Source organism: Jaculus jaculus, chromosome 14 (assembly GCF_020740685.1).
Source record: "Jaculus jaculus isolate mJacJac1 chromosome 14, mJacJac1.mat.Y.cur, whole genome shotgun sequence".
Lineage (NCBI taxonomy): Eukaryota > Metazoa > Chordata > Mammalia > Rodentia > Dipodidae > Jaculus > Jaculus jaculus.
The window spans coordinates 198,385-220,013 of record NC_059115.1 but is presented as its reverse complement, the minus strand read 5'-3'; the positions used below and the strand labels follow the sequence as shown (position 1 = coordinate 220,013).

The 21,629-nt window shown below is 47.3% G+C and overlaps 2 protein-coding genes and 1 non-coding gene across 3 annotated transcripts; 2 read left to right on the top strand and 1 right to left on the bottom strand.

Moving 5' to 3' along the window:
* Window positions 1-724: 724 nt before the first annotated feature.
* On the bottom strand, window positions 725-5,739 carry Mrps12 (mitochondrial ribosomal protein S12). Its single transcript, XM_004670430.2, has 2 exons — window positions 5,504-5,739; window positions 725-1,482 (listed from the first exon to the last, which is right to left on the bottom strand). The coding sequence occupies exons 1-2, from the start codon at window positions 5,550-5,552 to the stop codon at window positions 1,112-1,114; spliced, it is 420 nt and encodes a 139-aa protein (XP_004670487.1). The 5' UTR covers window positions 5,553-5,739; the 3' UTR covers window positions 725-1,111.
* Window positions 5,740-5,985: 246 nt separating this feature from the next.
* On the top strand, window positions 5,986-20,651 carry Sars2 (seryl-tRNA synthetase 2, mitochondrial). The gene is made up of 16 exons (XM_004670431.2): window positions 5,986-6,262; window positions 11,322-11,417; window positions 12,734-12,763; window positions 13,302-13,442; window positions 13,525-13,579; window positions 14,190-14,253; window positions 14,494-14,599; window positions 16,012-16,059; window positions 16,239-16,347; window positions 17,247-17,292; window positions 17,377-17,464; window positions 17,542-17,651; window positions 18,770-18,863; window positions 18,952-19,044; window positions 19,126-19,191; window positions 19,724-20,651. Exons 1-16 carry the CDS (start codon window positions 5,999-6,001, stop codon window positions 19,865-19,867), a joined length of 1,554 nt encoding a protein of 517 aa, XP_004670488.1. The 5' UTR covers window positions 5,986-5,998; the 3' UTR covers window positions 19,868-20,651.
* LOC123454964 lies at window positions 10,812-10,942 on the top strand. Its single transcript, XR_006633603.1, has one exon. It is a non-coding gene; the product is annotated as a small nucleolar RNA SNORA33 (small nucleolar RNA).
* Window positions 20,652-21,629: the final 978 nt, after the last annotated feature.

Here is a 21,629-nt window from a genome sequence, read left to right as displayed (position 1 = left end):
TGCAAAGCCTAAGGATTTGGTTTTGATTCTCCAGTACCCATGTAAAGCTAGATATACAAAGTGGCACGTCTCTGGAATTCATTTGCAGTGGCTGGAGGCCCTGTGTGACCATTGTGTATGTGCACATTTCTCTCTGCTTGTAAATAAATAATAGATAAAAGATGGGCTGGGCATAGTGGGGTACACCTTTAATCACAGCACTTGGGAGGAAGGAGGATTGCTATAAATTTGAGGCCAACCTGTGACTACATAGTGAATTCCAGGTCAGCCTGGGCTAGAACTAGACCCTACAGCTAAAACACGAAAACAAAGAAACAAAAAAATGTGAGAGGTTTTAGGGCTGGAGAGATGGCTTAATAGTTAAGGTGTTTTGACTGCAAAGTCAAATCTATTCCCCAGAACCTATGTAAAACAGATGCACAAGGTGGCAAATGCATCTGGGGTTTGTTTGCAGTGGCTGGAAGGCCTGTTGCACCCTTTCTCTTTATATGTCTCTTTCTCTAACAACAACAAAAACTAAAAATTTAAAATATATGTATATTTGATTTTTCAAGGTTGGGTGATTACAGGCATGTATCACCACCCCAGCCCACCAAACCTTTTCAACACCCTTTCAGTGTCAATAGTACAATTACTGCCAATTTGCACATGGGCATGACTAGGAGAATTCTTGACTATGGGGTTTTAATGCTATGCATAAAACTACAAAGATCCAAACACCAGCTTGCATGTGCAATATGCACACAGGATATGTAGTTTAATCTTCAGCAAAAGAGGTCACTCCACCAACTATTTCTGGAAGAGTTAACCAAAGCCCAAAGAGGGTGGCATTTGTGGGGGGGGGGGTTACTGAACAATGGGAATCACACCAGAACTTGAGGATCTGTTTATTACAATCACTGTCCAGCTGTCATGTCCCGTAAGAGATCCCTTCTGCCAACCAACACAGAAGGCAAAAGTGTTGGCAGAGGGGTGCCTCTTTCCAACTCACTAGCAGAACCCCTGTGGATTAATGGTGGTCATGATGATAAATGGGATTTGAACCCAGGACTGGCTAATCCTGGAGCAAGAAGAGCTGGCTTCTGAGGTGCCAAGTAACTGTTCTCAATGGTCACTTCTTCTTTTGCACATGACCACAGTCATACTTGCCCCGCACAACCTTAAGCTTGACCCCAGGCAGGTCCTGCGTTCGACCACCCTCTACAAGAACCACGTGGTGCTCTTGTAGTGTGTGGCCTTCACCAGGGATGAAGCAGACCGCCTCTTGGCCAGTGCTAAGGCGCACACGGCAGCATTTCCGGTTGGCAGAGTTGGGTTTTTTTGGTTTGCGAATGAATGTGCGCAACACCACGCCCTTTATCTGTGGCCGGCCCTCAGTGGGGCCCAGACGACGAGGTGGTTGCTTTCGGGGACCGAGGCGGTGCATCTGGTTCAGGGTAGCCATGAAGCGGGTGGCCCAGAGATGGGGAAGTAGGGCCAGGCCTGGAAAGACACAATGGGGAGGACAGAAGCAAGCTGTTAGACCAACCTTTAGATAAGACATTTCTAAGCAAAATCCAAGCACTTTATAAGGACGTCTTTGTTTATGTTCACTGAACATCCACCACTCTCAGGTTCTGTTTTATTCAAAATAAACCAGGGGTGGTGGCACATACCTGTAATCTCAGCATTTCGGAGATCGAGGCCAGAATATAAAAGCCAGCCTGAGCTACATAAGATCCAACCTCAAAAAGCTAAAAGAGGCAGGCATGGCAAAGCACGCCTTTAATCCCAGCACTCAGGAGGCTGTGTGTTCAAGGCCACCCTGACACTACATAGTGAATTCCAGGACAGATTGGGCTAGAGTGAGACCCTCCCTTAAAAAAAAAACAAGCTGGGCGTGGTGGCGCACACCTTTAATCCCAGCACTCAGGAGGCAGAGGTAGGAGGATCGCTGTGAGTTCGAGGCCACCCTGAGACTACATAGTGAATTCCAGGTCAGCCTGAGCCAGAGTGAGACTCTACCTCCAAAAACCAAAACAAACAAAAAAAAAAAAAAATTAAAAAAAAAAAATCAAAACAGGGCTGGGGATGTAGCTCAGTTTGTAGAATGTTTCCCTAACATGCACAAAACCCTGGGTTCAATCCCTTGCACTACATAAACCAGGCATGTGACATACACCTGTAATCCTGGCTGTAATACTGGCAAATACTTAAGAGTTTGAAACAAACCTAGGCTCTATGAGACCCTGTCTTGGGTGGTGGGGGGGCATAAGGGCTGGAGAGATGGCTTAGCAGTTAAGGCACTTGCCTTCGAAGCCTAAGGACTCATGTTCGACTCTCCAGGCCCTATGTAAATGAAATGCACAGTGGATGCCAACCATGCAAGGTGGCACACCTGCCTGGAATTCGACTGCAGTGGCTAGAGGCTGTGGTATGCCAATTCTCTCTCATTTAAAAAAAAAAAAAAAACCCTCCCATGATCATTTATGCCTATATCACCAGCACTTGGGAGGCTAAATAAAGAGGATTGCTGTGATTTTGAGGCCAGTCTTGGTGACAGTGAGTTCCAGGTTAGTCTAGGTTAGAGTGAGACTGTTTCAACTCCCCCCTCCCAAATTAAATACCTCATACTTCACTCAGCACATAGCCCATGAGAAAAACCTGTTCTCTGAGGAAAATGTAGTAATATAAATAAAGCTCTCCTTCATTCCCCTGTGTTGTGTGAAATAGTGGCTTTCCGGCTCTTCCTAGCCCTGAGCAGCTTCCAATCTGCAAAGCGGTGGTTGGCTCCATTTTGAATACGAATACAGAAGCATAATGACTTCACATCTCATTTGTACATGTAGAAGCCACCACCTGTTCAGCACGAGATACAGAGGCACCATCTATGAACTCATCACAGCAAATGCAGTAGATGGACACATAAGCATATGAAAAGCATATCACAAGCTGGAAAGACTGCTCAGTGGTTAAGGTGCTTGCCTGCAGAACTTAAGGACCTGGGTGTGATTCTCCAGTACCCACATAACGCCAGCTATGCAAGCTAGTGCTCCGCTCGGCACCTCCAGCCGTGCTCCAGCCTGGCTCATTAATATCCGATCTAACCACTTGGTGTGTCTCTCTTTAACTATATTAGCTCGTTGCCTTGACCTCCAGTAAATCCTCTTTGAATTGTGGGGCATCCTTAACTCTTTTGTAGTCATTCTATAACACCACACACACCTGTGTTAACATTAGTAATTAAGATAGGAATAAAACTTCTGGTGATTAACACTGGCCAGCTATCAAGGGGAATTGATATATTGATATTTCTTGGTAAATTACAGCCAAATGATACAAATTCTAAAATTATGGAAAGACATAATATATCCCTCTGTGTTTATGCACAGTATGCTCATGACATTTGTTCTGTTTGACCTGCCTTGATTGCTTTGTTGATGTCCAGTTCATTCAAGTTCTTCAAGGATTAGTGCATATTTACTATATCCAGAGGACATCTTGTGGTGGTTTGGTTCTGGTGTCCCCCATAAACATAGATGTTCTGAATGCTAGGTTCCCAGCTGATGGCAACTTGGGAATTAATGCCTCCTAGAAACAGTGTATTGTTGGGGGCGGGCTTATAGGTGTTATAGCCAGCTTCCTCTTGTCAGTGTTTTATAAGCTCTCCTGTTGCTGTTGTCCATCTGATGTTGGCCAAGAGGTGATGTCCACCCTCTGCTCATGCCATTGTTTTCCCCTGACATCATGGAGCTTCCCCTCAACTCTATAAGCAAAATAAACCTTTTTATCTCCACAAGCTGCTCTGAAATGCAAATCTGACTGCAGCAGTAAAGTTGGTACCAGAAGTGGGGTCATTGCTGCTAGAAACCTGACTGCATGGATTTTGGTCTTTTGGAGATGAGTTTGAAGAGGAATGTGGAAGGATTTGAAACCTTGGCTTAAGAGACACTTTACATTGTTGTAAGTACAGCTCGATGTACTATTATGGTCAGAGTTGAAAGATCTGAGTGCAGTAAGAACTATGGTCTGTGAGGTTTGCCTTGAGAGAGTGAGAAAGAGCTGTGCCTGGCCTGGGCTAGGAGCAGTTTGTGTGAGAGGCTTGCTGTTAGGCCATTTTTGAGAACTTTTTCTGGATTGCATTGTGTAGAAGTGGGCTGGTATGAGCAGAAGGATGTGGCACAGAAATGAAATCTTTGGGCTGAAAGTTCTGCCCATTCAGCTGCAACTGTTTGACACATCACAACCTTTGAGATTGGACCAGATGACTTCTACTGGGACAACAGGAAGACTGCAGACTCTTTTGAAGATGGCTGAATGTTCAAGGAGTGTCCTGTTCTTCAATGTCTGCTATATTCTCCCCTACCTTAACAAACTGGCAGCCCACCTGGCATTATGGAGTATAACAAATGTGGGCAAGAGAGGATCACTGAATTTGCAGCACAGTTTTGTACTTGGGAAATGGCCATGGGCAGTGTGAAGCAGACTTTTTGGATTATCTACATGGAGACCTGATGGAGCCATGAGGATGAACCATGAATCGCAGCAGAGACCGAGTGGATATGCCAGGACTATGAGATGGCTGAAAGGAGAGCTGCCGGTACTGGATGCAGTTTTCAAGATGTGAGTAACCTAGCTGGAGGGGCAGAATTGGAGCTCCAGAGACTTACCACTGGTTAGAATTATCAGACTTTGAAACATTTTACTGGTTAAAATAATTGGGCTTGAAGTTATAGAGTTTGATGTCTGTCCTGTTTGTTTTAAAACTTGTATTGGTTGAATATTTCTTGGTCATGCCAAATGCCATTTTTTGCAGTGTGAATGTTTACTCTTTGCTATTATGGGTTTTGGTTTTTTTGTTTTGTTTTGTTTTTTGTATTAAGGCTCAGTTAAAAGATCTTGGACTATGGGAAAATTTGAATATCATTGGAATTGATTAAAAACTATGGGGACTTTTAAAAAAAAATAAACAGAGCTCTCCTTCAGTGGCTGGCACAACCTAGACTTTTGAAAAATATTACTTAAATAAATTACTAAAGTAGTTGCAAAAGTAATCAACAATCATGAAACACTTAACCAGGGAGACATGTTGACAAAGGCATTTTCGTTGTGATTGACATTTGAACCAACTTTGCTGTGCACTTACATAACTTAAGGCAGGCAGACTATCACTAGGCAATATGATCTCATGGGATCATCTGCATGGTCCTTAACCTCGTTATGTGGGACATGACTGTGATTGACCTATATTCTGCTTAGTACTTCCCATCTTGCTTTTACAGTCTGAGCTCTGCAAAAAAAAAAAAAAAAAAAAAAAAGGCACCTTGAGCCAGGCGTGGTAGATCCCTGGGGTGGAAACAAGGATCAGGAGGTCCTAGGTTACCCTCAGCTACATACAAATCTAGTTGGAAGCCAGGGTGCATGACACTCCGACTCAAACAAAACCGTGTTTAAACCCCTAACTCCATGCTGAGGCGGACACACGCAAGTCCCAGGGGGCAACATCTCACCTGCAGCCACTTACCACGATTTAGGGACGTGTCGAGGCCACGAAGAAGGCCGGGCCAGGGCATCTCGCCTGGTGCGCCCCTAGGTTAAGGACTGAGACCACCTCGCGGCCGCGGCAGACACTTTCCCCCGCAGAGGACCGCTAAGGTTCCACCTCCGGAACTTCCCGAACCGGGACCCCTTACGTGAGCAGACAGTCCCCGCAACCCCAGCCTAGCTCCGAGCCGGCCCGCAGGAACCGAACAGGGGGAAGGACGGCGCAGACCTAGCCGAGCTCGCGGACTCGCTGCCCGGCCTCCAGCCCCTTCCGGGCTCTCTCGCCGACGATTGGCTAGTTCTGCTCTGCGTCACTCAAAAAGGCGGGACAAGCCGGGAGATCGGTTTCTCAGGCCTTGGGAGGGCAATTTCTTTCAAAACGTGATTGGCTCGTCCAACGCAGAGCAGCTGCTTTACGATTAGTCCAAACGCGGGGTAGGCGGGACAAGCTTTGAGAGGCTGTTTCCGGTCCAAGATGGCTGCGTCCATGGCGCGGCTCTTAGGGCCTTTGCTGGTTCGTTGGGGGTTCCGGCCCCGAGGAGGCTGTGTGTGCAGCCACAACCCTAGAAGCTTCGCTACAGAAAAACGACACCGAAACCTCCTCTACGATCATGCGCGCGAAGGCTACAGCGAGCTTCCGCACCTGGACATGGAGTCGTTGTGCGCATGCCCAGAAAAAGTTGCGTGTGCCCTGGAACACCGCAAGGGGGAGCTGCGGCCATCTGACCTGCCTGCCATTGTGAGTGCGGCTGCGCGGGCTCTGGGCGCAGGCTGTTTGCTTTACAGAACCGGTGTGCAAAATGCACTCTGGTAGTGGGAGAAACTATTGGCAGGATTTTTTTTTTTTTTTACCTCCTTCCCAAGTTAGGCAATGTCTTGTGCATGACACTGAGAACAGAGGGCCTATTGAATGCCACGGATACCTTCTCAGCTTCTGTACCAAAGATCTGCATGCTCCAACTTCATAAGTTAGCCCTAAATGCTCGCACAGACACAGCATGTGACTCATATGAGGTTTGGGTGGATCTTTTGCTCTTTTAAGTTTTTATTTCATTTATTTATTTCTGTTTTTTTGAGGTAGGGTCTCACTCTAGCCCAGGCTGACCTGCAATTCACTATGTAGTCTCAGGGCGGCCTTGACTTCATGGGGACATCCTGAATGCTGGAATTAAAGGTGTGTGCCATCACGCCCGGCTGATTTTTTATTATTATTATTGACAATTATGGACAATATACCATGATTATTCCCTCCTCCCTCACTTTTCCCTTCACAGCTCCACTCTCCGTCATGTCCCTGAATCAGTATCCCTTTTTAAAAAAAAGATTTTAAAATACATTATTTAACAGAGAGAGAAACAGACGGGGGGGGGGGGTTTGGCGATATGAATGGGTGCCCCTGGGCCTCCAGCCACTGCAAACAAACTCCAGATACATGCACCACTTTGTGCATCTGGCTTATGTGGGTCCTCAGGAATTGAACCTTAGTCCTTAGGCTTTGCAGGCAAGTGCCTCAACCGCTAAGTCATTTCTCCAGCCCCAGTCTCCATTTTAATTTGATGTCATCATCTTTTTCTCCTATTATACTGATCCTGTGTAAGAAATGCCAGGCACTGAGAGGGCATGGATATCCAGGCAATTTTGTGTTTGGAAGTGTGCATTGTAAGGAGTCCTAACCTTCCTTTGGCTCTTACATTCTTTGGACCACATCTTCTGCAATGGACCCTGAGCCTTGGAAGGTGTGATAGAGATGTTTCAGTGCTGAGTATTTCTCTGTCACTTCTTCTCAGCACTATGGTGCCTTTTGAGTCATCCCAGAGGTCACCTTCTGAAAAGAGATTGCTTTGTTTTATTTTTGTTTTTTGAAGTAAGGTCTCACTCTAGCCCATGCTGACCTCACTGTGTAGTCTCAGGGTGGCCATGAACTCACAGCAATACTCCTAGCTCTGCCTTCCGAGTGCTGGGATTAAAGCCATGTGCCACCACACCTGGCTATATCTCTTACTTAAGAAGAAACTCTGTACCTTGGCCACATTTAAATTGCAAGCAGGTAAATAGGGTTGAATGAATGAATGGTTCTGCAGATATTATGGAACTTGTACCATGTTCCAGTTGTTGAGAATAGGTGAGTAATAATAAAATCCCTAACACTTTATAGTACTGCACTCTAGAGAACTAGAACTGGAACCATATGTTTGTGGCAGGATACTGAATATCATGGATTACTCAACTCATCTTAACTGTCTTGACTCCACTGTACCAACTGTTCTAAATTTTGTATACTTTAACTTTTTTTTTTTCAATTTTATTTTAGAGTGAGAGAATTGGCCCACAAGGCCCTCAGCCACTGAAATCTAACTCCAGATGCTTGTGCCACCTAATGGACTTGTGCGACCTTGCACTTGCCTTACCATTGTGGGTCTGGTTTACGTGGGATCTGGAGAGTCAAACATGGGTCCTTAGGCTTCACAGGCAAGCACCTTAACCGCTAAGCCATCTCTCCAGCCTACATTTTAATGTCTTAACTTTTGAAACAACTCTATGAACTAAGTGCCATTATTTTCCTCATTCTATTAAAGGAGAAACTAAGGCTCAGAGAAATTTTATTAGGCTGGGTGTGTTGGCGCACACCTTTAATCCCAGCATTCTGGAGGCAGAGGTAGGAGGATTGCTGTGAGTTTGAGGTCACTCAGAAACTACATAGTGAATCCAAAGTTAGCCTGGGCTAGAGCAAGACCCTACCAACCTTGAACCCCCCCCCAAAAAAAAATTATTAACTTGTTAACTTGCCCAGGCACAAAGCTGGTCAGTGGCAGAATGTGAATTGACTGCTTTCTGACTCCAGCTTCCACAGTCTTCATCATGCTTTCCCACGAACAAGCTGAACCAAGTCCACACTGTAGTAACAATCACTCATCATGCAGTTATAAGTCTACTTGTGATTTTATTTTTTTTCAAGGCAGGGTCTTACTCTGGCCCAGGCTGACCTGGAACTCACTGTATTTCCAGGGTGGCCTCAAACACATGGCTGTCCTACTATTTCTGTTCTAAAGTGTTGGGATTAAGGGCATGCACTACCATGCCCTGCTAGCTCAGCATTTTTACATGGGTGAAAATTGTGAAGCAGCTGTTCTACTTGGAATGAGATAATTAGATCCTGAGACATAGGCCTCCCAGAGCTTCAGGAACAGTTTATGAGCTACATGAGTTCCAGGATAGCTTGGACTGTAGAGTGTGATCCTGTTTTAAACAAAATCAACTCACTGTGGATTCTCAGTTGGGTCTTAGGTTGCAAGGGATATTGGCACAACTAACAGAGCTTGGATGAATTCTGAAGTTAGGTGGCTGGTGATGGTGGCTGAGTGTAAATTTCCTGACATTAATCACATGTCCTTGCATGTGGTGATTTTTTGTTAAAGAAAGAGGAGAGGGAGAAGAGTATGGCCATGCCAAGGCCTCCTGCTACTATAAACAAACTCCAGACACACATACCACTTGTGCATCTGGCTTTTATCTGGATACTGAGGAATTGAACCTAGGCCATCAGGTTTTGCAAGCAAGTGCCTTTAACCACTGAAGTAGCTCTCCAGCATTTTGTTTTTAGAAAGGCTCTCATCATGTAGCCCAGGCTGGGCTCATATTTTTTTTTAACATTTTTATTTTATTATTTATTTATTTTTGGTTTTTCGAGGTAGGGTCTCACTCTAGCCTAGGCTGACCTGGAATTAACTCTGTCATCTCAGGGTGGCCTTGAACTCATGGCAATCCTCCTACCTCTGCCTCCCGAGTACTGGGATTAAAGGCGTGTGCCACCATGCCCAGCTCTGGGCTCATATCTGTGGCAATTTTCCTGCCTCCTAAGTGTGTCTGCCTTTATGTAAATACTGGAGAATTGAACCCAGTCCATCCGGTTTTGTAAACAAGTGCCTTTGCTGAGAGTGGTGGCACACACTAATCCCAGCACTCAGGAGGCAGAGGTAGGAGGATCACTGAGTTCAAGGCCACCCTGAGACTACATAGTGAATTCCAGGTCAGCCTGAGCCATAATGAGACCCTACCTCAAAAAAAAAAAAAGAAGAAGAAGAAGAAACAAGTGCCTTTAACCACTGAGCTGTCTCTCCAGCCCTGTATGGTCTCATTTATAAGGATACTGATTCCATTAATCAGAACTGTACTCCCAAAAGCTCCACCTCCTACCTTCACATTGGGGGTAACGGTTTTAACATGAACTTTGGGGTATGCAGATATCCAGTCTGTAGCACTCCTAATGAATCACAACCAAAAGCTTGGGACATGCTGGGCTTGATGGCACACCCCTTTAATCCCAGCACAGGTAGTAGGATGACAGTGAATTTGAGGCCACCCTTAGACTATATAGTGAATTCCAGGTCATTTTGGGCTGCAGCAAGACTTTACCTAAAAAAAAAAAAAAAAAAAAAAAAAAAACTTGGGACATGCTTCTGGAGAGTTCAGCTCTCTTGGGGTCCTTCATCTAGTCCTAGGGAATGAAAAAAGTAGGTGGTAAAGGCTTGTCATCCTAGTTATGCAAGAGACTGAGGCAAGATTACTAGTTCAAAACCAGCCTGGGCTGCAGAGTAAGTTCAGCCTGGGCAGCTTATTGAGACTCTGTCCCAAAAAAATAGAAAAAAGGTCTGTTGTAGTGGATGCCTTAAATCCCAGTAGTTGGAAGGCTGAGGTAGGAGAATCACTGTGTGTTCAAGGCCAGTCTGAGAGTAATTCTAGGTCAGCTTGGGTTAGTCTGGGCTAGAGTGAGACCCGACCTCAGGACTGGTGGCACATACCTTTAATCCCAGCATTTGGGAGACAGAGGTAGGAGGATTGTCATGAGTTTGAGGTCACCCTAAGACTACATAGTAAATTCCAGGTCAACCTGGGCTAGAGTGAAACCCTGCCTTATAAAAAACAAAAAATAAGTAAATAAAAAGAAAGACAAAAAGGAAAGTCCAGGATGGGGACTTACCTTTAAAGGAGTGACTTAGCTATAGTGATATATACCTATAGTTCTAGCACTACGGAGGCAGAGGCAGGAAAGTTGTGAGGCTAGCCTGGGCTACATGGCAAGACACTTTCACAAAACCAGTTAATATATAAGTGACTGACCAAATGAATAGAATCCATAAATGATTAAATGAGAAAGGAAAGCAGAGCATGGTGGCACATGCCTTTAATATCAGCACTCAGAAGGCAGAGGTAGGATGGTCACTGAGTTCCAGGCTAGCCTGGGCTACAGTGAGGCCTTACCTCAAAAAAACCCCAAAAATAACTAAATTAAGCTAGCCAGCTAGTCTGCCTATCTGCATGTGTTTCTGCAGAAATGAAGGGAAAGCTGCCTATAGTGATGCCATGTTATAAGTCTTAAGGGCAACTGAGGCCATTAAGGTCCCTGGACATGTTGAAGCATTTTCACAAGACTTAATTAAAATTTTAATGTAACTTGTTCTAAGTTTAATGAAATTTAATGAAACCTAAGTTAATAAATTGCATGAGTTTTTTGAAAAAAAATGAGAGATGAGATGACTCAAGAATCACACATATACTTCATTTACACACGTATCCATTGGTTGGTCTTAGGCATGCCAGCAGAAGCATCTGGAAAGAGGCTAAGAAATGCCTTGGTCAACCTGTGTCCCCCCTTGAATCTCCAGGAGCTACAATATTGAAGGGAGGAGTAGAGAAGGTTATGAGTGTGCCTCAGCCCACTGCAGTCCAGGTGGCCCCTGGGTGAGTGTCCAGCTAGTGGCAGAGTGGTGGTTGCTTCAAGTCTTTCCCTCCTTCTCTAGATCTCCATGTGGCAGGAGCTGAGGCAGCTTCGAGAACAGATCCAGAGCCTGGAGGCAGAGAAGGAGGGTGTGACAGAGGCAGTGCGGTCCTTGCTGGTGAGCACAGGTTCTAAACACGTGTCAGAGGTGGTGGGGATGCCTCTAGCTGCACAAAACAGAAAACCCAACTTAAGGGGCTTGAATTGAGTGGATAGTTAATACCTTACACAACCAGCCATCTGGGCCACTGTCGCTAGAGTTGACTAATAATCTGACCACGTCAGCATTCCCAGATTTCCCCCTCTCTACCAGCAACTTCACTGTGGATATATAACCTGTTCTCCTCATCCTGACTCCAGTATGGCTACCACAGTGTCAGAGCCAGAATAGCTTTCCAGACCATTCCCTAAACAGAGTCCCCTCATGTTTCTATGCCAAATGCCTCACCTCATGCCAATCATCAGCAAGATCGATGGAGTCACTGTTGCCAGTTTAGTGCTAGGTGAGAACCAGCCAGTAGGGTAAGCTGAATCAGAGGGAGTCTGTGAGGGACGAGAAAGGAAGAAGCCTGGGTTAGACCAGGGTTTGCCTGCCTACCTTCCTTCCTTTCTTTTTTTCTTCTTTCTTTTCTTTTTTGACATGGTCTCATGTAGCCTGTCTTGAACTCCTGATCCCCCTGCCTCTACCTCCCAAGTCCTGAGGTTACAAACCACCAAGCTCAGTTTGAGGTGATGCTGGGGATCCAACCTAGGGATATCAGACATTATAGGCAGGCACTATACCAACTGAGCTACATCCCAGCCCTACACTAGGGCTTTTTTTTTTTTTTTTTTTTGCTGGTCTTGAACTCATGGCAATCCTTCTACCTCTGCCTCCTGAGTGTTGGGATTAAAGGCGTGAGCCACCACGCCCACCTGGGCTTCTTGAACTTTTTCCACTCACAATCCAGTTTAGCCCAAGAACCTTTTTTTTGTTTTTTTGTTTTTTTAAAGTAGGGTCTCACTCTAGCTCAGGCTGACCTGGAATTCACTCTGTAGCCCTGGCTGGCCTTGAGTACTGGGATTAAAGGCACATGCTGAGCTTGCCCAAGAAATTTTTATGCAACCCAAGTAAATAAGTATATAAATTAGACATACATGGGATTGTGGATATAGCTCAGTTAAAATAAACAAGTAAGGTCATGTAGCGCCCCCTGCAACAGCCTGCTGAAAGGGGCACAGTGAACAGCCACGAGTATCATTACTACTACTGTTATCTTGCCATCTCCTGGCTTTACCAGCAGAGGAACTGAAGCACAGACTGGTAGAGAGACACAGCCATCAATAACAGAGCAGGAAATTCAGAATCCCTGTTTCTATGTGACATTTTGCCCCTTATTTCTCCTCCCGGCCCCCAAGTTCATCATCCTAATCACCCCTCCTCTTCTTCCCCAGGTGAAACAAGGCAGCAGCCAAGTGCAGAAGGTACTCAGGGAGTTGTTGTCTTTTCCCTGTTTGGAGAGGGCAGGTCGGGCATCAAATTGGACACAATTCTTCCACTGTAAATGAAAGAGAACATGATTCAAAAAGGCTTAAGGAGGAATAATCAAAACTATCTTTGTTGGTTTGTGAAACTAAAAATCTGGCTTCAGGTATAACTTGATCCAGCTCCTGGCTCCATACTGGTTTATTCTCAGCCTAGCTTTTCCATTTATGGAGGGGAGGGCAGGGCCTAGCACAGCTTCTCGATATCTCCAGCCAGAATCTTGGGACTGATTCTCAGTTGTTCAGCTCGGATTTTGTGCTTATCTGAGCTACTCACCATGGCCAGGACAATAGAATGCTCCAGTTAACTAGGCATGAGCCTTGTTCCCATGCAGTTGGTGATGGGGGCCCCTGAAAGGAAATTCAAACCAAAACAGGAAGCAAGTGTCTAGGAAAGGTTCTGCCAGTGAGGATGTAGTCAGACTGGTTGAGGGCCCCTGACTGCCCATGGAGCTGAAGACCCCTTTGGTCTGCCCAGGATCCACAATATGGGACCCTGCGGGCCCGTGGCCGGGACATCCGGAAGCAGCTTGTGCTCCTGTACTCCAGGGAGACCCAACTGGAGGAGGAGTTCTACCTGAGGGCGCTGAGGCTGCCCAACCAGACCCACCCAGACTCGGTGAGCCTTGCAAGCTGTGAGGGTGACGGATGATTCCCAGTTACACTGCCTTCCCCATGACATTGTATCTCCCTTCCTGCAGCCTGTTGGTGATGAGAGCCAGGCCAGAGTGCTCCATGTGGTGGGGGACAAGCCAGGTGGGCCATGCCCTGGTACTGGGAGTCAGTGGGTCATGTATCCCAGGTAGGGTTGGGACATGAGTAGTGTCTGGGATCAGGGTGGGGGGGTTCCAGGATTTATGGGAACAGATGGAGAAGCCTTGCCCCACTCCGGCTGTGTCTGAGTCTTTGTCCCCTTGTCCTCATCATAGTGGGCACAAGTATGTGCGCATCTCTCTCTCTTTCCCCTCTCCTCACCTCCTTGCTTTGGTTCCTCACTCTCATACTTTTCCTCCTAGCCCTTCTGTACATGTTTGCTCTGTCCCTCTTTCTTTTTTCTTTTTTCATTTTGGTTTTTTGAAGTAGGGTCTTGTTCTAGCCCAGGCTGACCTGGAATTCACTATGTAGTCTCAGGATGGCCTCAAACTTATGGCGATCTTCCTACCTCTGCCTCCCAAGTGCTGGTATCAAAGGCATGCCTGGCCTGTCTCCCTCTTTCTTTTGTCTAATCTTCTACATCCCTTGTTTGTTTTCCTCTGCCTTTTCATCCTTCTGCCCATATCTCTTTATCCTATCTCCTTCTCTGTCTCCTTGTTACTACTGGCTTTCTTTCCCCAGTCCTTATCTCATTGTTTTTCACCCAAACCAGCTTTCTCCTTCCAACCTCGGACCCACCTGGAAATCGGGGAGAAACTCGACATCATCAGACAGAAGTGAGCCCCTATCTTATCTCCCCTTTCAGTGGTCCCCACCCTAACAGCTGGCAGCCAGCTCCTGCCCTGTGGCCCCAGCATTCAAGGTGGATAGCCAAGGGCAGCTTGCCCAACATGAATGTTTGATAACAGGCCTGCCTGGCATATGGGCCTCCTACCCTCCCTCTGTGCTTGAGTCCTTTGCCACCCAACCTGCCCTAGCCACAGGCATTACCTGTTTGTCTGCCCATCTGTCTCCAGGCGCCTGTCCCACGTGTCTGGCCACCGATCCTACTACCTGCGAGGGGCTGGGGCCCTCCTGCAGCACGGCTTGGTCAACTTCACCCTCAGCAAGCTTGTCCGTCGGGTATGGTGGGGCCTCTTAGTAGTCTGCCTGAAGGGGGTGGCATTGGCATAAAGCTTCAAGGGATCAAATATGGGGAAGGGTGCTGGGGATATGGCTCAGTTAACTGGTTGGGCACTTGCCTGGTATGTTCAAGGCCCTGGGTTCCATCCCCAGCTGCACCCCCCTACCCCCCCTCACAAGGCATGGTGGCACACTCCTGTAATTCTAGCACTCAAGAGGCTGAGGTGGGAGGGTCAAAAGGTCAACGATAATCAAAAGCTTATCTCAAAGAAAGGAGGGGAGGGGAAGGAGAGGAGAGTAGAGGAGGGGAGGGGAGGGGAGAGGAAGGGAAGGAAGGGTGTGTGTTGGGGGAAGCCTGGTATGGTGGAGCACTCCTTTAATCCCAGCACTCCAGAGGCTTGCTGTGTATGTGAGTTTGAGGCCAGCTTGGGGCTACAGAGTGTTTCAAGTCAGCCTGGGCTAGAGTGAAACCCTACCATGGGAGAGAAAAATAAAAAAACAAAAAAAAACAGGGAGGGGGAGTGGAGTTGTTACAGACCCTTGGTCCCCAGAATTGTTGTGTATTATCAACACATTAAGTCTTATGACTTCATGGAGTGGGTGTTATCCCCCTTTTTTTGAGATGGGGAAATTTAACTGAGGCCTAGAGAAGGGTGGTAACAAGTCTGAGGTCTCAGAGCTTGGCCCCAGAGCCTACACTTGAACCACTGCCCTTCATTTCCTGCCTCAATGTGAAGGAAACATTGGGGAAGCCTCATGATGTCCAGGGGCTGATAGCATGAGTGTTGGTCATGGTAGGGAACATGATTCCTAAATTTACTAGGGATAGAGACTTTTAGCAGGATAAAGACATAGAGCTGTAATTTTTCTTTTTCCTTTTTTTTTCCCCCCAAGGTAGGGTTTCAGTGTAACCCAGGCTGACCTGGAACTCAGCTTTCCTCCTAACTCTGCCTCCTGAGTGCTGGGATTAAAGTGCACCACCACACCTGACTTGTAATTTTGTTTGTTTGTTTGTTTTCTTTTTGTTTTTTCTAGGTAGGGTCTCACGCTAGCCCAGGCTGACCTGGAATTCACTATGTAGTCTCAGGGTGGCCTCAGACTCTATCCTTCTACCTCTGCCTCCCGAGTGCTGGGATTGAAGGTGTGCACCACCACGCCCAGGTCTCAGATCTATAACTGTGGGTGGCACCTCCAGCTGCTCAGTATGGGATGAACTGAGGGAGGAAACTGGAGCTGAGTTCATGAAGAACTTTGCTGTGACAGAGGACTTCTGTAACTGGGTGTTGCTACTGCTCAGGCCTTGTTTTCCTTTGTAGTAGATGGGACTGTGGAGTGGTGGGGGAACCATCCTCCCACTCCACAGAGTCCCTTTTCAGGCTATGCTCCTAGCTTCTCCTTCCTCTCCTCCACAGGGCTTTACCCCTATGACAGTGCCAGACCTTCTGCGAGGAGCTGTGTTTGTGAGTGAGGCCCAAAGTGACAGGCCTGAGACCAGCCTGCCTCCCCTGGGAAGACTGGGCTGGGTTTAGGCTATAACTGGCATTGGGGGCTAGGGCAATTCTAGAAGAGGAGCTGGTGTTGTGACTGAATGGGGGAGGCCAAGGTTACCTGTCCCCTGATCCCCGTGGCCTTCTCCCAGGAAGGCTGTGGGATGACACCAAATGCCAACCCATCCCAAATTTACAACATTGACCCCTCCCGCTTTGAAGATCTCAGCCTGGCTGGAACAGCAGAGGTGGGGCTAGCAGGTGAGCACCTTGCAGGGACTGGTACTTGGGAGCAGGACAGATGGTGGGTAGAAATATAGCTAATAGCATCAGGGCAGCTTCCTGTACAGGACAGATCAACAACCCTAGGAACACTATACAGTTGTGAAGGTTGTTTGCTGCACAATACAGTGATCATCCAACTGTGTGCTCTAACATGGGATTGCATTTACCAAAGGGAAAGCCTTCTCTAAATCTCAAAAGCTTCCTGTGAGCCAGGTATGATGGTGTATGTCTTTAATCACCTTTAATCCCAGCACTCGGGAAGCAGAGGGAGCAGGATTGCTGTGAGTTCAATGCCAGTCTGAGACTACATAGTGAATTCCAGGTCAGGTTGGGCTAGAGCAAGATCCTACTTTGAAGAAACAGAACAAAAAAAAAGGTGAAGGGATGCTAGAGAGATGGCTTAGTGGTTAAGGGACTTACGTGCAAAGGATCCAGGTTCAATTCCACCAGACCTGTGTGAGCCAGATGCACAAGGTGGCGCATGCATTTGTAGTGGCTGGAGGCCCTGTTGTATCATTCTCTCTCTTTCTTTCTTTTGGTTGTTGTTGTATTATTATTATTATTATTATTATTATTATTATTGGTTTTCGAGGTAGAGTCTCACTCTAACCCAAGCTGACCTGGAATTCACTATGTAGTCTCAGGATGGCCTCAAACTCAAAGTGATTCGCCTACCTCTGCCTCCCAAGTGCTGGGGTTAAAAGCATGTGCCACCATGCCCAGCTTCTCTCTCTCTTTCTATCTGCCTATCTCTCTTTAAAACAAATTTAAAAATTAAAAATATAGGTTTTTTTTTTTTTTTTTTTGAAAAAAAGGTTCCTATGGGTGATGTCAGCTCTGGCTGACCACATCCTTCTCCTTTTTCCTCCTCCCAGGCTACTTCATGGATCATTCTGTGGACATCCGTGACCTGCCAGTCAGGTGAAGCCCTGTTTGTTTAGACCTAGACCCCTCACTGCTGATAACTTCTGCCCTTCCTGACCCTACCTTAACTGTCTGCACTAGGATGGTCTGTTCCAGCACTTGCTATCGGGCAGAGACAGACACTGGAAAGGAGCCACGGGGGCTGTATCGAGTGCACCACTTCACAAAGGTGAAGTGGCCCAGTTGGTAACATGAATTCACCCCACCATCCAGGCCTCCTGACCCGCCTCTACTGCTCTGTCCCAGGTGGAGATGTTTGGAGTGACTGGCCCTGGGCTAGAGCAGAGTTCTCAGCTGCTGGAAGAGTTCCTGTCCCTGCAAGTGGAGATCTTGACAGAGCTGGGCTTACATTTCCGGTGCGAAGAGGGGCGGCCCTGGGTGAACAGAGGTGGGGGTGACTGGCTAACTTATCCCATCAGTGGCAGTTCATTACCTCCTGTGTGAGTGCAGGACTTCACAGACACCAGCCTCTGGGTATTATAATCTTATAGGAGGCATGCGCAGTAAGGCTACTCCTGGTTAGAGCCTGGCCACTCCAGTTCAACTCCTCTTGCTAAGGATGAAGCCACCCTTTACCAGTCAGGGTGAAACAGAGGAAGGACAGGGTAGTCATGAACACAAGACCAACTTGAACTTTCAGGCACAGGGATCTTTCCTGAGAGGCTGAGAAAGGCATCTTGTTTTTTTCCTGATTGACCCATTGCACGAGAGAGAGGGGGGGAGAGGGAGGGAAGGGAGGGAGACAGACAGACAGACAGAAGCCAGGCATGGTGGCACATGCCTTTAATCCCAGCACTTGAGAGACAGAGGTAGGAGGATTACCATGAGTACGAGGCCACCTTGAGACTACATAGTGAACTCCAGGTCAGCCTGGGCTAGAGTGAGACCCTACCTTGAAACCCCATCCCCCCAAAAGAAAGAAAAGGAAAAACACAAGGTATAGAGTTAGGCACATACATTTAATCCCAGCATTTAGGAGGCTGAGACATTAAGATCAACATAAGTTGAAAACCAGCCTGGCCAGGCGTGGTGACACATGATTTAATCCCTGCACTTGGGAGGCAGAGGTAGGAAGACCACTGTAAGTTTGAGGCCAGCCTGAGACTATATAAGGAATTCCAGGTCAGCCTGGGCTAGGGCTAAACCCTACTTAGAAAAAGAAAAAGAAAAAAGACCCCTCCACTATCATTCTACACCATAAGCATGGTGTAAGTGGCAGTTTATGGACTCTTCCATGTGTCTTTTTTCTCCTCCTACCAACAGTCTTTTGTTTCCCTCCTTTGTGAGCCATCTTCACCAGTGCCTGTTCACTGCTTCCCCTTTGCCATGGTCATCCCCTTTACTGCATTCTCCTTTCTTTCTGGTTCCTTCTCTTTCATGGCCTCTACCTCTTCACCTCTCCTCCACTGCTACCTCATTTATCCCTTCATCTCTTATCTGCTGACCTACACCCTGCTTTTCACTTTGGCCTCAGGGTGCTGGACATGCCCACACAGGAACTGGGCCTTCCTGCCTACCGGAAGTTCGACATTGAAGCCTGGATGCCTGGCCGAGGTCGCTATGGAGAGGTGAGCCTTACCCCACAGAGATGCAGGGCAGAATGCTAGAGGATGGGTCGGCTCTCGGTGGCTGAGCTTGTCAACTGTTCTACCCCAGGTTACCAGTGCCTCCAACTGCACAGACTTCCAGAGCCACCGCCTGCATATTATGTTCAAGAACAAGGCCGGGGAGCTACAGTTTGCCCACACTGTGAGGCCTGTGTCCCACTTTCCTTTTCTCCTATGACCAGGGTGAAGTCAGCACCCTGTCCTGATCATGTCCCTTTCCTAGGTGAATGCCACTGCCTGTGCTGTCCCTCGACTCCTCATTGCCCTGCTGGAGAGCAATCAGCAAAAGGTGAGGAATCAGCTGGGCCTAATGGCCCAAGCCTATAATTCCAGATACTCAGAAGGCCAAGCCAGGAAGATTGCAAGTGCAAGGTCTGCCTTGGCAACTTAGTGAGATCTGTCTCAAATAAAAGTCAAAAAAGAGGGCTGGGGGCTGGAGAATATGGCTTAGTGGTTAAGGTGCCTGCCTGCAAAGCCAAAGGATCTTGGTTCAGTTCCCCAGGACCCATGTAAGTCAGATGCACAAAATAGTACATACATCTGGAGTTCGTTTGTAGTGGCTAGAGGCCCTGGTATGCCCATTCTCTTCCTCTACCTCTTTCTCTCTATCTCAAATAAATAAATAAATAAATTTTAAAAACATATTTAAAAAAAGAGGGTTGGGGTGTGACACAGTGGTAGTGCCTCTGCTTAAACTCCATCAGCAGAAGGCTGGGGGTGAGACTCAACCACGGAGCACTTGGTGAGGGGTTGAAGCTCCCACCAAGGCCGAGGGGAAAGCTAGGGAAGGAGCAGCGTCCTGATATCTGCTCTTTCCCCAGGATGGTTCGGTTCTTGTGCCTGCTGTTCTCCAGCCCTACTTAGGCACTGATCGGATCACAGCCCCCACCCATGTGCCTCTCCAGTACATTGGCCCCAACCAGCCCCAGAAGCCCAGGATCCCTGGCCAGCAGCCCACCAGCTGACAACCTACTGATCATTCAGGAGTTGATTGCTGCTGCCTGCAACACCAGAGGCCCTGAACACCTGGGAACTTTCCCCCAAACTGCCCTTCACGTCTTTCTTTTGTCGGTTCCACACTTGGACTTCTGGTCCGCTTCTCCCCTACTTCTTCAGAATGAGCCAGTGGTCCTGCTTTCTTTGGGGTGGACAGGGGGCATGTCCTAGTCTGCAGTAGGAAGCAGCACGTCTGGGACCATCTCCCTTCCCTTGGTGCTGAGCAGAAGGACCACAATAGTTACATGAAAATCTTCTAGATCTATAAGCAAGGGAGATGCCCATCTGTTTTCCAGGAGGTTCTGGGTAATTGCTCATGGTCATATCATCAAAGGACATGTTTGGATGCAGGTGTCTAGCAATCTCCAGATGGCATGCAGGTGGATTGCCTCTCTCTTGGGGAAGGGGAGCTGAGAGTATGTCGAATCCTCCCCTTTTCCCCTGGGACAGGGTACCCTTGATTGGTTCCCTTAGACTGACCCCAGCCTCAGCCCCAGCCCTTGACCTGCAGCTCTGCGTAGAATCTAAAGCATCATAAACTCAGAGAATCCTGAGGTGATTCTCAGACCCTTCACCTACACTCCACTGGCTAAACAGACCCATCTCAAAGCCTTAAACCCACCCCCCGTTAAGGTGATCCTGTATTTTATTTTTTATTTTGTTTTATTTTATTTTATTTTTGGAGGTAGGGTTTCACTCTAGCCCAGGCTGACAACAATATAGAAGAGGGACTAGGTTAGAAAGGAGTTCAAAGTCATGGTGACACATGCCTTTAATCACAGCACTCGGGAGGCAGAGGTAGGAGGATCACTGTAAATTGGAGGCCAGCATGGGACTAGAGTGATTTCCAGGTCAGCCTGTGCCAGAATAGGACCTCACCTCAAAAAGAAAATAAAGGGTCTGGAGAGATGTCTTTAGCTGTTAAGGCCTATGAAGCCAAAGGACCCAGGTTTGATTCCCCAGTACCTAAGTAAGCCAGATACACAAGGGGGCACATGTGTCTGGAGTTTGTTTGCAGTGGCTAGAGGCCCTGGTGTATCCATTCTCCCTCTGTCCCCACCCCCACCCCTGCTTGCGAATAAAATTTTTAAAAAATTTAAAAAAGAAAGAAAGAAAAACAGCTGGGCATAGTGGCACATGCCTTTAATTCCAGTACTTGGGAGGCAGAGGTAGAAGGATCACCATAAATTTGAAGCCATCCTGAGATACATAGTGAATTCTAGGTCAACCTGGGCTAGAGTGGGGAGTGAGACCCTACCTCGAAAAACCAGGGGGGAAGAAAGGGAGACTGGGCAGATGGCTCAGTGGTTAAGTGCTTACCACTTAAGCATGATGGTCTGAGGACAGCTGGAGCTAGACTCTCCAGAACCCACATAAAAAGCTGGGGGTGGCCACTTATGTAGGTCCAATCCAAAGTGGGTGGAGACTGTAGAATCATAGGGCTCACTGACCTAAAAAAACCCCACCACATTAGAAGTCAGTCCAGAGCCCCACCATCTCATCTGGAGGACCAGCCAGACCTGGAGTGTCCATTCTGCCTAGCTGAGGTTGTCCCCACCCACATTATGGACAACCAGAGGGCAATGAGACTGTTTGAGCTGTGTGAAGATGGACTGGTCATGATCTGCACAGCAGAGCTGGCATCCTTTTCTTTTTTCTTTTTTGTTTATAAAACGTTGACTTTTTAACAGGCCCATACCTATTCTACCCCATCCTGTCCAGGTTAGCACT